The 17938-nt window shown below is 40.3% G+C and overlaps 1 protein-coding gene across 4 annotated transcripts in view; it reads left to right on the forward strand.

Annotated features, from left to right (window-relative positions):
* Nucleotides 1–17938, forward strand: part of disc1 (DISC1 scaffold protein) — a 119881-nt gene that overhangs the window by 11214 nt on the left and 90729 nt on the right. For all 4 annotated transcript variants that reach the window (XR_009815288.1, XR_009815289.1, XM_061960834.1 and 1 more), the window contains exons 3-6: nucleotides 3842–3911; nucleotides 10697–10853; nucleotides 12134–12215; nucleotides 16968–17200. Coding sequence is in view for 2 of the 4 variants with exons in the window: in XM_061960834.1 (XP_061816818.1) it covers nucleotides 3842–3911; nucleotides 10697–10853; nucleotides 12134–12215; nucleotides 16968–17200 (542 nt within the window). In the remaining 2 variants the exon portion in view is untranslated. The remainder of the gene's footprint in view (nucleotides 1–3841; nucleotides 3912–10696; nucleotides 10854–12133; nucleotides 12216–16967; nucleotides 17201–17938) is intronic.

A 17938-nucleotide genomic window follows, 5' to 3' on the forward strand; every position in this document is an offset into this window, starting at 1 on the left:
AATTTCATTCATCCAGGAAATGTTTTTAAATGTTTTAATTGAATAAATGTTTTGTTCAAAACGTGTTAACAGTTTTATCTAAAGTTCAGTCAAGCTGTTTTTTGCGAGCGAGTACACTAGCCCGAGTCTCCTCACTCATCTTTGTACTGCCGTATGCATTGATCTGATTAATGAACCGCCGGGCAATCATCCACAGTTTAGGGAAAAGAGCACTTGCAATCACAATACATTGCGTGATTAACCCATGTGTATACACGATTAATGCAATAATTTTTTGTGATTAACCCCATGAGCTAATTCCTTATTCTTCACAGCCCTACATTTAATAAGGTTTAAACAAAAGATAAAAATAAATAGACACAAAATATATTTTTTTTGCGGAAGAAACAATAAATATTGTTCTGGCTTCTTAAGAGCCATTGTATTTTTATTTGGGTGTTAGAATATGTTTTTCTAATTTGTAAGGGTTAGGGTTAGAACAATCACTCTGTTCTAAGACAGCACATCTTGTAGGTTCAATGTGCATAATTGAATGGCTTAGCAATTTTAGATTGGGGTATGTTGTTTCCTACTGGGGAAATATGTTAATGTCTCTTGTATTCAGGTTAGCAATTAAGCTTGTTAGCGCTGAGTTTATCAAAGTGAGGTTATCAATCATAGCTTTACTATAATTTTAATTTAAAATGGTAATATCCGTCGGGACTCGGGAGTGTTACCCCAGTATTCATTACCGTTTATTATTGCATCTCTACATCCAACTTCCAAGTCTAGAGAAAAACACTTTCTGTAACGCAAAATAATTGCCCACTGCAGGAACACTATTATAAGTAAAAGGGAAATGACAAATTCATCACATGTAATTCTCTCCAACAAAGAGTCATCAATAGAGATGTGATGATAAACAGTATTATTGATAACCGCAGTAAAACTCTTAACAGTTAATTAAATTAAAATTATTACAAAACCGTGATTGATAGCTGCACTTTGAATAACTCATGGGCGGACTGGTGCTACATCACTAGCTTAAATAATAACATTAATACAAGAACATTAAAATGTCCCCTATAAAGAAACAACATACGCCAATCTAAACTTATAAAAAACATACTGCTGTCCAAGCAAATAAACTATTAATTTGTGTACATTGAATATTCAAGCTGAGCTCTCTTTGCACGGAGTGATCGATTAACAGTATACTCGGAAGAATATGACACAGAGGGTTTTTACGGAACCTTCAAGGACTGCTGAACAGAGTAGGACGTCACATTGCCCTTATCAGTGTAGCATAAGAAACACAAAACATGCAAAATTGTGGGCTTCATAACAGTTTGTCTATTTATTTTAGTTATTGAAAAAAAAAAATCAGTGTGTAAGTACTTTTTGAGCACATTCAACAATACTGCGATAATAATAACAGGCATAATTTTGGTCACAATGACCATGATATAAAATGTTCATATTATTTCATCAGTGGTCATCAACTTAGCATATAATGTAGTATATATGTTAGGAGTGCACCAACCGTTGTCTCAGATAGCCATCTATTTTGGAAAATCTGCATTTGTAGCCATTTGCGTCCCGGATCTTTTTGATTACAGAGGATTTTAGCCATCTGATTGCAATACATTTTAATGCTAATGTTGCAAAACAGTATGTTTTCACTTCAGGATATTTTTAGATGATTAAATTAAATTGATGATTCACGTTTTATTCAAAATTTTAGTAACTATACTGCTACTCAGTACTGTACGTGTTGCTGCAGCTCTGAAGGTACCCCTGTGGTAAATTTTAAATGTGCTTTATAAATAAAGTTGATTTGATTTGATTTGATTTGAAGGGATTGCTTACATGTACCACAATGCTTTGTAGCACAATATTCTTGCTACATATACTGTTAACCAATACTTTTGCAACAAAAAGTAACACATTATGAACTCTTTGTGGTTTAAATGATTTTTGATTCATTCAAAAGTTTTTGGAGGGTCAAAAGTTGTAGTTCATTTAGTTTCATATTGAAGTTTGACCCAGAAACCGAACACTCCTAACTTTTTGCGAATTAAAAAAGTCTTAAAATATGCACTTAACTAATACATTCAACCAGAGGTTTCAAAATTGTGGCCCGGGAGCCATTTGCAGCTTGCAATACATTTTTTAACTGTCCACTGCGCATTCTAAAAATACTGTGACAAAAAAAACATAACAAAGTGTAATAAAAGAGCAAAGAAGTGTAATGTAACAAGAACATGTTGCAATATTAACACTAATAACACAAAGGTGCCGTGCAGGCAGTTTTTAACTTTAAAACTGCCATTGCTAAAAAGAATAATACAAACTTATAATCGACTGATTGATCTGAAGTTGATCTTTTCTAGAGATTTAAGCATTTAAAGTAAAAATAATATGTATTCATGTATGACTTATTTTTTTAACACTTTTATGAGTGGGGGGCTTTTGGATCTCAATGACATTTACCGTATTTTTTTGGAGTATAAGTCGCACCGGAGTATAAGTCGCACCTGCCGAAAATGCATAATAAAGAAGGAAAAAAACATATATAAATCACACTGGAGCCTGGCCAAACTATGAAAAAAACTGTGACTTATAGTCCAAAAAATACGATACTGTGATTTTTTTTTTCAACTGTCATTGTTCAAAAAATATTAATGAATCAAAAGCAATGTTGTTATGAATATTTTACCTATTTAAGTCTCCAATTACTTCACATCAAATATTCCAATTAGAAAAATCTTTAGGGGAATACATTGCATATTTTGTGTTTTTACCAATAATAAAATTGGTTTTCTTTGAAAAAAGGTATAAAACATAAAAAAAACCTTTATGGCAACAAATCAGTCTGAAGTTAATCTATAGTTATTTAAAGTGTTGAAAGAAAAAAATAATAGTATACGACTTATTTTTAACACTTTATAGACGAAGACCCGTTTAACATTCACCAAAATCGATGGAAGCCCTAATGGTTACAATAAATATTGTATTGGTTTTAAAAATGAAAAATATCCGAATGGCCCCCGCATGATTTTATTTTTCAGTGTGCGGCCCTCAGTGGAAAAAGTTTGGACACCCCTGCATTAAACTATTTCCATTTTACCAACATGTTAATGACATGTTAAAATAAAAAAACATAATATTTTTATCATATGTATATATGGACGGCGTGGCGCAGTGGAAGAATGGCCGTGCGCGACCCGAGGGTCCCTGGTTCAATCCCCACCTAGTACCAACCTCGTCATGACCGTTGTGTCCTGAGCAAGACACTTCACCCTTGCTCCTGATGGGTGCTGGTTAGCGCCTTGCATGGCAGCTCCCTCCATCAGTGTGTGAATGTGTGGGTAAATGTGGAAGTAGTGTCAAAGCGCTTTGAGTACCTTGAAGGTAGAAAAGCGCTATACAAGTACAACCCATTTATCATTTATATGTATGTATGTATGTATGTATATATATATATATGTATGTATATATATACATATATAAACACACACACACACACATATACATATACATATATAAATAAATAAAAAACGGTAGTAATCAACCCCACTTTCCATCTGAAATTACAAAAAATGTTTTAACTATTAAATTTTTTTATTTTGAGAGGCTGTTTAGTAAACATTTCAGAATATAGTCTGCAATGAAATATTCCCTTCCACGGAGAAAGAAACTTGGAGTTAGTAATAAATTATTAAGGAAAGATGTTCACCCTGGTTATATAACTGTGATCTGACGGTCATTCGCCTTTCTCCTGTTTTGGCTCTGCTGAAATATTTAGAGGTATTTGTTGCCCTCTGGACTGCTTGCTAATCTTTTTTGTCTTTCTGCTCAGATCGAGTCTATGATGTTAAAGCTCCACAGACTCCAGCAGAAAGCCATCATTGAAGATGATTACGATGCAGGTGAACTATGCAGTCCATGCATTTTGTTGTCACGTTAATGTTTCTGTGGTCTGGTTGTGGTTTCACACTGAATGTCAGAAAAACCTCTCACTTGACGCTTTGTTTCTTTACAAGTTCATACACATGTTCATTCTGCAGCAATTCTGTGCAGAGATTTCATTTAGTGGAAGCAGGGCAGAACACAGGCTAAAGGGATAAATAATATCTAGACTAAACAACATGTTTACTGAGAAATCAAACATTCAGAATTCATGTTAGAGATGAGGAAGAAAGGTTGTGGCTTTATTTCATTTCTTGCTGGCTAAATTTGTTTCCACATTTAATCAACATATTTGAGATCAAAAGGTCATGATTTGAGAAAACTATATGACTCGTGACATGCAGTATTTCTGACAAAATGTATTGACTTTTTCTTGAAATGATGAAGACAGCAATAAGTTTGCCAGAAGGATACATTTTATTTTCAAAATCTCGTACTGAACATGTTTGATGCTTTTGATATTTGACAATTATAATGAAGCTGAACAGTTGCATTGACTGGAGGCCTTATTTGACATACTTAACTGGCCTAAGAGACACGGGGCTGATTTCTGACCTATTTCTTGGACCTTGTGGCTAAAATAGCGTCACTTCTCTCGGCTTCCTGCTAAACTTTTCACAATCAGTTGTATGCAAGCAACTAATAACTTGAGATTAATCAAGTTGAATCCAAATTTAATTTACTGTGATAAAAATCATCATTTGACATCACTAGTTAATACTGTATATAGTCTTAAATCTTTTACAAAGCGTTACCGAATTCATTCAGATTAGCAAAAATTGAGGAATTGAATTCTAAGCCACTATTTCTCCATATTGCAATGTCTTCTGCATCAAATTATTTCAACAATGAGGTATTACAAAGCGACTTTCCATTGACTGACGCGCTGAATTTTTAAGAATACCACTGAAAAATGTCAGTTTGCTGTGAAGTATCATTGAGTTTTTTGTTAAAATAGTTTTTCCAATAAAATTAATAACAATATAATTGATTCTGCTGTTTAAAGTTACCCAGCCAGCCGGGAATTCATTTGTATAACACTAATCCTAAATGTGCAATTTAAGACGACATGACCAGCTTCATTTTGAGCAATTTGCATTTTGCTCAAATTAATTTAAATGGTATTTGACACAAAAAAGAAAAATTATTTAAGTGTGACAAAAGTAATTATTCAACTTAAGTCTTTATAATACTATTAGTTATCCATTTTTAAATGCTTTATTTCTGCCATATGCCTGCCTATTTTCAGTTAAATATGTCACATCCAAAAGAATGATTCAAATCCAGGCTGACAGGTTGCTGTAATACTGTACTGTACATAGACCCAAAATATTTTATTTAATTTCTGACAAATACTTTATGGTCATAAAATATTGGTTTGAATCATCTTCAAAAATACATATTATTAACTGCTATTAGGGATTTAACGATATGAACATTTCATATAATGGCTGTTGTGACCAAAAATTATCATGTTTGTCAATATTATAACAGTATTGTTGAATGTGATCGAAAATAACTGACACACACTGAAATATTTTAATAAAGTTTTATTTTTAAAACGTTAATGTAATTAGCACGCTCGAAAGTGAAGAGTATCGCAGTGAGTAGCGATGTAATGATAACTGCATTTACCTTTGTAAATTAAAATGATCGAAAAACTCTGATTGATAACTGCACTTTGAGAAACTCACGGACTGAGTTAAGCTTGCTATCTTAAATGGAAACATGAAAATAAGACATATTAACATATTTCCCCATTAAGAAACAACATTATCTTATGAGATGGTGTTTTTCGCTGAATATATTAGGATGCCACAACGCCTGCCAGAAACAGTAAATAATAATAATGTATTTCATTTGTTGCACACTTTTAATTTAAATACATTTAAAGTGCTACAGTACAAACCAATATTTAAAACAGATAAAATACTGAGACTAAAACACTATTAGTGAAGAATAAGAAACTTAAGTTTTCTAACTGTGTGTTTATGTATTTTAGTTATTTAAAAAAACTTGGTCAAAGTTTTCAGTGTGTGAATGAGTACTTTTTGAGCACATGCAACAATACCCTGATAATGATAACCGTGATGTAAAATGTTCATATCATTACATCCTAAGCTGTGAGTTTTACAAAGTGTAGTAAATTGTTCACGGTTTCGCAACAATTTTTATTTCAAACGGTGATAAGCGCCAGTTTATCATTATATCGGTAATCCTCACATCCCTAACTGCTATATTTAACATTTTAACACCAATGTGACCGCAAATTGTTAGCTACTTCTCTGGGACTGTTTTTGTGCACGTACTCCCGGCATGTACGGGTGTACGAGACAGCAGTGAGTGACATACTTGCCAACCCTCACGATTTTCCTGGGAGACTCCTGAATTTCAGTGCCCCTCCTGAAAATCTCCCGGGGCAACCATTCTCCCGGATTTCTCCCGATTTCCACCCGGACAACAATATTGGGAGCGTGCCTTAAAGGCACTGCCTTTAGCGTCCTCTCTCTGTTATGATCCGCTGCCCGGATCATATTTTTTGTTTACGTTTTCAAGATACTTGTTTTTGGTTAGTTTTGGACTCCTTGAGTACCTGTTTTGTACACCTGAGTTTGTTGCCATGGCTGCTTATTATTTTCACCTGCCGCGTTTGTTCCCGACACGCACCTGTTTGTCATCACTGACATTATTATTTAAACCTGTCCTCCCTATCATTCGTTCTTGCTTCGAAGTTTGTTTTCGTGCAACAGTTGACGACTTTTGTTCCGGCTCTGTACCTGTTAGCTTCCACACTAAACTCCTTTTTTTTACCTTCTAGCTCCCATGCTAGCTCTTTTAGTTTTTGCCGTATGTGCTATGAGCACCCTTTTCTTTTTTCCAGTATAAGTTATTATTAAATAAATACTTTCTTACCTGCACGCTGTGTCTGACGCCCGTCTGCATTCCTGAGAGAACGAACCCAGCATCACAATGCGCCCCGGTCGTCACAGTACAAAGCCAGCAAAGAGTTCTTTCGCATCGGGCCTGACGAAGGTGGATGAAGAAGGTGCGTGGATGGTCCTCCGAGCGATGGAGGCAGAGACGCTCCGCTGCAATCCAGATGAGGAGATGATATGGGGACCTGGAGGTGTTCTGGTCCCGATCGACTCCATCTGGCCCGGGGAGGTCCGCTCTCAGCCCGCTCGCACGCGTCAGCGAAGGCGGAAGTCGCACAAGACGGCTTCAGCTCGCGACAGAGACGCGCCACCCCCGCAATTCTTCCCTCCGGAACACAGCCAAGCAGCCCAGGATTCCCCTCCGCCGATGTTTGGTAATCCCAGCACTCACTTTGCCAAACAGTTCACTGATTGGGCTGTCAGTCAGCAGGAGACCCGCGCGGATGACGTCATCCCGTCCACTGGTGATGACGTCATAGACGAAGACATTTTTTTAAATTCAGTCACCTCTTTCTGTCAGCCGCCTCCAAATGACTTTAATTCAACAATTAAATACTATCAGGAAATTTTTTTTAATTATAAGTCTAGTCAGTACCAGTCACATTCTGGTTTTCAAGCCCCACCCCCTATGGCTCAAGCTCCGCCCACTCCTCTGTTTTCTCCCTCTTGGTCGTCCCTACAGTCCACTATTGAAGAGCAGAATAGACAATTTGGACAATCAAAAGGGGAGGAGCCTACCCACCTCCTCACCTCCTCCCTCCCACCCCTAAAGACTGTTCCAGACTGCTCAAGACGCGTCTGGGATCCGCTTCTTGAGGGGGGGGCTAGTACTGGGTGCTTTGCTAGTGGGCGGGCACAGCTGCGCCCAGCCAAGCCCAAACCTCCATGCCGGCCTCCGCCACCAGACCTTCGGCATGCTAAGCCGCAACCCCCGGCCAGGCCACCTCCGCCAAAGTCACGCCCAGCACCTGCTCCAAGGCTGGTTCTCGCACCAGCACCGAATCCAAGTCTGGTTTCCACACCAGCACCGACTCCAAGTCTGGTTTCCGCACCAGCACCTGTTTCCACGGCAACGACAACGACAGCCCGGACGCCTGCCACTCTGACGCCACCATCAACCCTGGTGGTCCTGCAAACACCATCCTCTCCACCTCCTGCTCCATCGCTGCAATGCACACGAGACCCCGCAGTGACCGACCAAGTAAAAAGGGCATTGCACCAACAGGCCAAACAACTTGGACAACAGGAGGAACAGTTTGGCGTTCTTGGGGCTTGCGTCAACGCCATGGCGGAACGCCAAGACGCCCGCCTTGACGCTTTGGAGAGACAGCTGGGAAGTATTCTCACCGCGCTGCAGGTGATGATTCCCCCTACGGCCAACCCAGCAGCCCAGCTGAGAGATCCACCACTCGCAGATACTCCGTTGCCTGCTCCGCCTCTGGCTCCGCCCACGCCGACAGACGAGCCGCCTGCTCCGCCTCTGGCTCCGCCCACGCCTACAGACGAGCCGCCTGCTCCGCCCACGCCGACAGACGAGCCGCCTGCTCCGCCCACGCCGACAGACGAGCCGCCTGCTCCGCCTCTGGCTCCGCCCACGCCGACAGCGACGACGCCTTCTGTTTCCACGGCGACGACGCTTCCTGTTTCCACGGCGACGACGCTTCCTGTTCCCACGGCGACGACGCTTCCTGTTTCCACGGCGACGACGACGCTTCCTGTTTCCACGGCGACGACGACGCTTCCTGCTTCCACGGCGACGACGACGCTTCCTGCTTCCACGGCGACGACGACGCTTCCTGCTTCCACGGCGACGACGACGCTTCCTGCTTCCACGGCGACGACGACGCTTCCTGTTTCCACGGCGACGACGACGCTTCCTGCTTCCACGGCGACGACGACGCTTCCTGTTTCCACGGCGACGACGACGCTTCCTGTTTCCACGGCGACGACGACGCTTCCCGTTTCCACGGCGACGACGACGCTTCCTGTTTCCACGGCGACGACGACGCTTCCTCCTGTTTCCACGGCGACAACGACGCTTCCTCCTGCTTCCACGGCGACGACGACGCTTCCTCCTGCTTCCACGGCGACGACGACGCTTCCTCCTGCTTCCACGGCGACGACGATGCTTCCTCCTGCTTCCACGGCGACGTCTGCTCTCTCCTCGTCGTCTCAGCGACCTCGGGTGGTCTGGCGGCGCAAGCGGCGCTCTCGGAGGTTAGAGTATGGACGCCAGTGGCGCAAACAGCAGCGACACCCGAGACGTAGTCGCAGAACTCTCCGGCTGCTGAACTTCTGGCGCCACTCACGCCCACCTTCTCGGCAGCCACAAATGTGGCCTTTCCGTGGTCGCCCGCCTCGCCTCCGGCAGCGGCGTTCCATTCGCCGCCGCCACCTGACTCGTCCCCGGTGGATTCGGGGACATGTGACCTGGCGACCCTCCGCCAAATCCTCCCTCCACCCTCCCTTGACTCTTGAACTTTGTTATAGTTGGGGGGGTTTTAGTTTTTCTAGGGGACATCTGGAATCTGTCCCTTAAGGGGGGGGTACTGTTATGATCCGCTGCCCGGATCATATTTTTTGTTTACGTTTTCAAGATACTTGTTTTTGGTTAGTTTTGGACTCCTTGAGTACCTGTTTTGTACACCTGAGTTTGTTGCCATGGCTGCTTATTATTTTCACCTGCCGCGTTTGTTCCCGACACGCACCTGTTTGTCATCACTGACATTATTATTTAAACCTGTCCTCCCTATCATTCGTTCTTGCTTCGAAGTTTGTTTTCGTGCAACAGTTGACGACTTTTGTTCCGGCTCTGTACCTGTTAGCTTCCACGCTAAACTCCTTTTTTTTACCTTCTAGCTCCCATGCTAGCTCTTTTAGTTTTTGCCTTATGTGCTATGAGCACCCTTTTCTTTTTTCCAGTATAAGTTATTATTAAATAAATACTTTCTTACCTGCACGCTGTGTCTGACGCCCGTCTGCATTCCTGAGAGAACGAACCCCGCATCACAATGCGCCCCGGTCGTCACACTCTCACCTGAAAAGGAGACTATTATATATGTCTCCGTTATCCATAGGTTTATCTATAACCCATAAAGTAGGCAGGCACGAAGCTATTTCACAACATCCGGATTCCCATCATGCATTGCTTCAAAACTATGGCAAGTAGTAATGTCCAAAAACATAACAGAGACGAAGAAGAAGAACGAAGAAGAGACATAGCAGTTCATCCAGGACAGCTCGAAGGGGAAGGGGTATGCTGCCTGCAAATTTTGTAGCTCAGACTTCTCCATTGAACACGGTGGCCGAACGGATATACTCATTCATGAATGGATTATTTATATATGTATATATGTATATATGTATATATATATATATATATATATATATATATATATATATATATATATATATATATATATATATATATATATATATATATATATATATATATATATATATATATAAGAAATACTTGAAAATATATACACCCCCCAGCTAAACCCATCCCATCTCCCGAATTCGGAGGTCTCACGGTTGGCAGGTATGGTGAGTGACAGATTGAATCCCAGAATAATTTCTCAGGCCAACAAGTTATATTTATTCATTATGATTAGTAATTGTGAAAAATATAAATGTTCTGTTAATAAACCACTAATGGTAACATAAGATAGCCGATGGTGTTCTTGTTGAAAACAGCCCCTTTGATTCAGCAAATGTAGACTACAAAGTATGTACTGTTCTTGCATGCACTTCCTTATTTACCTTCTGGCAGTCATATTTGAGCTTAAGCTGGTTTGTCTTTACAGCTGAGCGATTTGGGAAAAAGCTGGAGGAGCTGTGCAGGGAGCGAAGCGCTCTGAAGTTGGGTTTACCTTCCAGGCAGCCCAGTGTGGCCCTGTTTCTGGAGAGGCTCAGACAGGTGGTGCAGAGCGCCCTCCAGAGGACAGACACCTGTAAGCGCAGGTCAGTCAGGCAAGAAGGATTCGACAGTAGGGTTACACCTATTCGTCACTTCCATCTGCACAGTGTGACACCATCAGTAATGACGGTTTATCAAAACCAAAGAAGTGTGATTCATATAATTACCAGTGTGTACAAAATGGTAGCATTCAGTATATCAGCTGTGGCCTTTTATCACCAGACAACAATGCTGTCATGTGCTCAAGTAATGCATATCTAAATGGGGTCACATGATCAGTTGATATTTATCAAGCGCTAGCAGTTGCTTGAGGAGCTGTCAAGTTGTAAATAAACAATTGTGATCATTGTTCTTTTCTCCATTAAATGTTGCGAAACGAGACATAAAGAGAGCCGTGCAACTCAGCTCCTACGACAGGAAGGAAAAGAATTGGGGTCTCTGCCGCATGCATCCTGTAACGCAGCCTGAAGCTTAAACACAATCGCTACGTGCTTTGCTTATCTATCAGAGATGCTGTATTTACACGTGTACACGTCACATTAAAGCTAAAACATGTCAAAGCGCAGCATGTAGGTCATCTTTGGTTCAGACGAGGAGAATGAAATAAACAGTTTAAAATATGCAAAAGTCATTAGCGGTCCACTAAAAGGGGAACTGCACTTTTTGCTGCTTTGGCTCAAAAGTTCCAGATTTGCAGCGTGACCATGTCGCACTCTCGGTTTTTGTCTGCTCCAATGTTTCAGCCTCGTCTTTGTGCTCGCTTCTATAAGCAGTAGTTCATCCTCCATGTATTTAGTTTAAAAAAAAGAAGGTTTTGAATCGTCATTTGTCCAAAAATGTCTGTAATGAATGGAAAACACACTTGCGTTTGATTTAGGGAGTAGGAACATATATATTGCGGGAAGTCGAAAGTGCGCTGCTATGGAAATGCGCTGAATAATTAGTTCCGGCAGTGCATAAAATGACCAAAATATGGTAAATATTGCACATATTACATGTTGCTATGATCATGTGTGTTATACATTATATATAGATTTGCAGCGTGTATATAAAACGTTGATGGAGGGTTTTGAAGTTGTTTTAGTGGGCTTTGAAGTTCTACAACAGTGACTCCCATTATCTGCATCTTGCAAGCGTTTTTTTAATCATCTTTAAAATCCTAAAAAAAAAAAAGACCTGTGTTCTTGTCCCTCATAATGATTGTGAACGATAGGCAAAATTTAAAAAAAAGTGCAGTTCCCCTTTAAGAATCCAAGCTTTAAATAATAGGGAATCCTAATTGAGAAAGGGATTGTAGTAACATTGTTTTGTTGCTGGTGGGCAGGTCGAGTGCAGAACTTGATGCAGGGGAGCGGTCGGATTCAAGCTGTAGAGATCGTCTCATCCAAGAGAAACGGGAAGTAGAGGTAACTTCAGCTCTTTATATATCAAAAACAGTAATGCACTTTTTATTATGATTTAAGTCTCAACCATTTATTAATACTATTACTCCATAGAATATGATTCCATTGACAGTACAGTTCAGCTCACCGTGGTACAGTTTGCTACAGTGTTTGTGTTTATTCCCCATTCCATTCACAATTTGAACAGAATTTTAAAATTGCAGTTTTTACATTTTCTTCATATGGCCCAGAATTCATGACAGGGCACCTACTTATATAGCTACCATACCTGTGCATTTCTTACATCAATGGTACAATATGAATCACTTATTTTTGTACTCATCACAACTTACAGATGTGCCAACAACTGTGCTCTTAATGGACCCATTTTGTTGCATTTTAAGTTTAGTCTCTGAAAGCTGGATTATTCTTCTGTGTCATGGCTACGGATGAGTTCTGAATTAGGTACTTTAATAGGTACCGACCGAATTCTACTAAAGGGTAGCAATTCCCGTAAAATCTAACAGTGCCATATTTCTATACCTTTTGTGCAAGCATTGTTGTGACGTCACGTCCCGCTGCAGATTTGGCACTGGCTCAAACCCTTAGCGGGGAAACAAACCCTTAAGCAGCACTCGTAGAGGACTCAACCAAACTGCCTTTAGGTAATGTTACGCTTTTCAATGCCAACAAAGCTAAAATGTTTGATAAAAACGCTCAAACGTAAAATAAGGCTCCACTTTGTAAAAATGTGCTAATTTGATGCTAATTTACATTGGCTTACATTGGTTTTGCCATGTACATGCTCCCGATTACTAGATTATTAGATTTACATGGCAATATCAACCCCTCCAAATTTGGTAATGAAAACTACAACTAAGATCCACATTACAATCAAACAGCTGGTGTGTAATAATTATTTACAGTATAAACACTTTGTGGCAGGGGTCCCCAAACTACAGCCCGTGGGCCGGATCTGGGCCGCCAGCTTCCAAAATCAGGCCCGCGTGAAGTCCCAAGTATTAAAAAAAAAAAGTTTTTCCTTTTTTTCTCCTGTCTTTTCTTATCCACTTTGTACCGTACTCACGGTGTCTCCTAGCCGCTCAGGCAAATCATATTGTCTAAAAATGCATTTTCTCATCGATAACATGACATCATCGCGCATGCGGAAAGTGCGTTATATATATCTAATAAATAAATAAATATATATATATATATATATATATATATATATATATATATATATATATATATATATATATATATATATATATATATTAGATATTTATAGCGCACTTTCCGCGCGTGCGATGATGTCACGTTATCGAAGAGAAAATGCATTTTTAGACAATATGATTTGCCTGAGCGGCTAGGAGATATAAATTGTTTTAACCCAATGCGGCCCCCGAGTCAAAAAGTTTGTGGACCCCTGCTTTGTGGGGTGTAAGAAAACAGTATATAGCAACTGGACAGCACAGTTATCATTATCAGCTCACTGTTAAATGTTAAATATAAAAATATATTTATTATTAAACAATTCAACATTTATTAACACAAAAGTACCAAAAATTTGTACCGTTGTTTACCGGTATTTCCCACGGCTTGGACCCGAAGGAGCTCAGATCATGCAAACGGTTTTATTCTAATCACCACCGAGAAAAGAGCTGGACGTAGTCTTATAGGTTGCTCTAGTCAGGATGAATAATTGTTGCTAAAAACTTTACAAAATTGACTTCAGTGATTTAGAAGCTGCAAAAAAATTATAAAATGTTGTGCTGTATAACTGGCTTTATTTTCACTCAATCAATCAATCAATCAATGTTTATTTATATAGGCCTAAATCCTGAGTGTCTCAAAGGGCTGCACAAGCCACAACGACATCCTTCGGTTCAGATCCCACATCAGGGCAAGGAAAAACTCAACCCAATGGGATGACAATGAGAAACCTTGGAGGGGACCGCAGATGTGGGTGACCCCTCCCTCTAGGGCGACCGGTGCAATGGACGTCGAGTGGATCTAGCATAATATTGTGAAAGTCCAGTCAATAGTGGATCTTACATAATAGTGAGAGTCCAGTCCATAGTGGGGCCAGCAGGGGACCATCCCGAGCGGAGACAGGTCAGCAGCGCAGAGATGTCCCCAACCGATGCACAGGCGAGCGGTCCACCCCGGGTCCCGACTCTGAACAGCCAGCACTTCATCCATGGCCACCGAACCTGTGCCCCCCCCCCCCCCCCTCCACGAGGGAGAGGGGGGCAGAGCAGAAAAGAAACGGCAGATCAACTGGTCTAAAAGGGGGGTCTATTTAAAGGCTAGAGTATACAAATGAGTTTTAAGATGGGACTTAAATGCTTTTACTGAGGTAGCATCTCTAACTGTTACCGGGAGGGCATTTCAGAGTACTGCAGCCTGAATTGAAAACGCTCTATAGCCCGCAGACTTTTTTTGGGCTCTGGGCATCACTAATAAACCGGAGTTCTTTGAACGCAGATTTCTTGCCGGGACTTATGGTAAAATACAATCAGCAAGATAGGATGGAGCTAGACCGTGTAGTATTTTATACGTAAGTAGAAAACCTTAAAGTCACATCTTAAGTGCACAGGAAGCCAGTGCAGGTGAGCCAGTATAGGCGTAATATGATCATACTTTCTTGTTCTTGTCAAAAGTCTAGCAGCCGCATTTTGTACCAACTGTAATCTTTTAATGCTAGACATAGGGAGACCAGAAAATAATACGTTACAGTAATCGAGACGAGACGTAACGAACGCATGAATAATGATCTCAGCGTCGCTAGTGGACAAAATGGAACACATTTTGTAACACTCTTGATGTGTGAGACGCTCTCACGTTTCACTTTGCAATGTGCATTTTCACAAGTGGAACAACAATATTGTAAGTGTATTTTGGGGAAAATCTTCATTAATCGTCCACCAACGTCATCAGTCACTTGTCAACAGGGTACAAGATACCTGAGCATTTTTACTACAAAGTTAACATGAGTGGCAGCTCCTATAAACATAAAAGGGGAGCGGCAAAGCGAATAGAAAAGGAAAAAAGTAAGTGTAGCGGTGGTGCACTGCTTCTCAATTGGCTGTGTATAAAACAGGTATTGGCATGAGAGGGTAGCGTGCTGACTACTGAGCAAAAAGCCTGGGTTATTTCGCTTGATTGCTGGGTTGCATACGACGTCACGTCTGTTTTTCTTCTTTGCGACTTAATTCACACGATGGTCAAGCAGCTTGAGCATAGCATTAAAACAAGTGAGAGTGAGTGTAGAATTTGAGCAGAAAAAATTGTATTACTGTTCTGTTCTTGCGTGTTAGAGTCTTTTAAATAGCAAGATAGGAAAAAGCTTTCATAGAGTCCTAAAATAGGTCGTTCATAAAGGAAATAAAATCAGGGAAAAAACGAGAGTGTATCGATGGAATTGGCTTTTAAAAATATCTCTTTCATCGTTTTGTGGAATACAATTGGACCATGGTTGTGTCTGCAATTATTACTTTGTAAAATGTTTTTTTGAACATTTGATTTGTTTGAGAAAATTTCTGTGTTTCTCTACTATATTAGTAGTGTTTATGAAAGCAGAACTAAATGTAAAGAGATGACAATAGATCGCATTAGTTTCTGTTCTTTTGTGGTTGCTATGCCTAAATATAACTACAAAGACCTGGTTGTGCAAATTCCTAGTAGTAAATTTTGTAATTGTTGGTCCAATACACCCTATTTTCGTTGTCGATTTTAATAACGAAAAATATAAGCTTAGCTGTTGTTGTTGTGCAGGCAAGCCAAGTGCTTTATTCGACATGGATGACCACATTATAGCGTCTTTGGTGATATTTGTTAGCATCAATAAAATATCCTTAATAGTATTAATAAACTAGATGAAGAAATCTGTTGTAGGCTCAACAGCATCCTGAATCTTGATATCGCTGGCAAAGATTCATGCTGAACAACAGGGACTTTTATAGCTAAATAATGAGACAAAATATGAACTTCATACCATAAAAACAACTGCAGACATTAATTGTAGATGAGACTAACATTAGTTGCAAAAATCAATTACAAACACAATTATAATTTTTCTCATTAGCAGCCCGGCATTCCTTATGTCAATCAAATACAGCACATAGCGATGCACGAATAAATCCAACTTTGTCTTTCACGGTTAAATGCTTAATTTGTAGACCCCGCCAGATCTAAATACATGATGTGCCTCCAATCTTTTCTTCCTAAAATCCTTGTAAGTGTCATAGGAAGTGAGGTCAAGGCGAGCAGTAACATCTCGGTGATAATAAATTGTTTAAATCTTTAAAAAATATATTTTTTATGATTGTTTGAATCCACTTCATCCCATTTTAAATATTTTTTCATGATTTTAGACTTAGACTTACTTCCTTTATTGTCATTCAAATTTGAACTTTACAGTATAGATAAGAACAACATTTTGTTGCATTTTGCATATCGCTTGTATATTTGCCTCTCAACCTTTCAAAATACGCCCTAATATTTCACTGATGTAGGTAAATAAACAGTAGCCTAATGGGACTCTAGACCATCGCCTGAAACCCGGAAGTGCCTCTAGGTCAGGTGTTTGCAACCGAGCAATAGCACAGGGTTTAAAGGGCCTGGTCATGTGCCTGGCTCCTGGCCTGGCTCTGATTTGTCCCGCCACTGCTGCTGGTATAAGGTCCAGCTCACCCCAACCTAGATAAAGTAGAAAATAAATGAAATCAATCTGCAATTTAGTGAAGTTCCGTACATGATGTTGTGATGCAGGACGAAACAAAAGAGCTGCAGCAGAGGCTGATGGAGCTAAAGGATCGCAGTCGATGTCTGGAGCAACAGATCCAGCGGGAGGAGCAGCAGATGGAAGCTGAAGAGCTGGAGGGCTCTGTGCTGAGGAGCTGCACCGTCGCTCAGCTCCGAGACATGAACCGAACCCTTCAGGACCTTGTGACTTCTGAGAACCGCACACAAATAGCCGTCTCTCCTCCGCCCTCAATGCTCAGGTCAGCGTCTATTCAAGTGTCGAATTTGGGATATGAAAATATGCACATTTAAACACATCATTAGACACGGTGTCTGATGTTTCATTAGAATTAATATAATAGAATTAAATAAGCATGGGTGAAAATAATAGAACTGTTGTTTATCCACCTTCCAAGACATTTTTGAGAACATTCGTGTCAGTGAAGACAAGTGATGTTAAAAGCTGGAGTAAGTAGTTGCTAAAAGTCCTGCAGTACTATGAGCCACCCGGTGAAGGTGCAAGAGAGCTGTCTCTGGCGGTGACGTGTCCCAGCAACCAGGAGGTCTTACATATTATGTCACATACAGTTTATAGTACAAAGAAAATGAAACATCCTTACACCGGTCCAAGAGTGTTTTATAATTGACTTGTCTGAAGCAATGAGGTCATAATTGAACCACAGGCAAGTGAACCTGCATGGTTTTAACTTTTACACTTATCATCCGCCATAACATTAGACTTTTCATATACGAATGCTTTGAAAATACATACTTTTTATACTTGGCTTTATTTGAATGGACATGTCTACCAAATGATGACAGACATGTGTTACGGACACATTTATGACATGTCTAACATACAATAAATGTTCAATCCGTCAATTTTCTTTACCGCTTGCGCTCATTAAGATCATGTGTGAGCCGGAACCTCTCCCAGCTAACTTGAGGCAAGAGGCCACTAACCATTCACGCCTATGGACAATTTAGATTCTCTCATG

The sequence above is a fragment of the Nerophis lumbriciformis genome, linkage group LG02 (assembly GCF_033978685.3).
Source record: "Nerophis lumbriciformis linkage group LG02, RoL_Nlum_v2.1, whole genome shotgun sequence".
NCBI lineage: Eukaryota > Metazoa > Chordata > Actinopteri > Syngnathiformes > Syngnathidae > Nerophis > Nerophis lumbriciformis.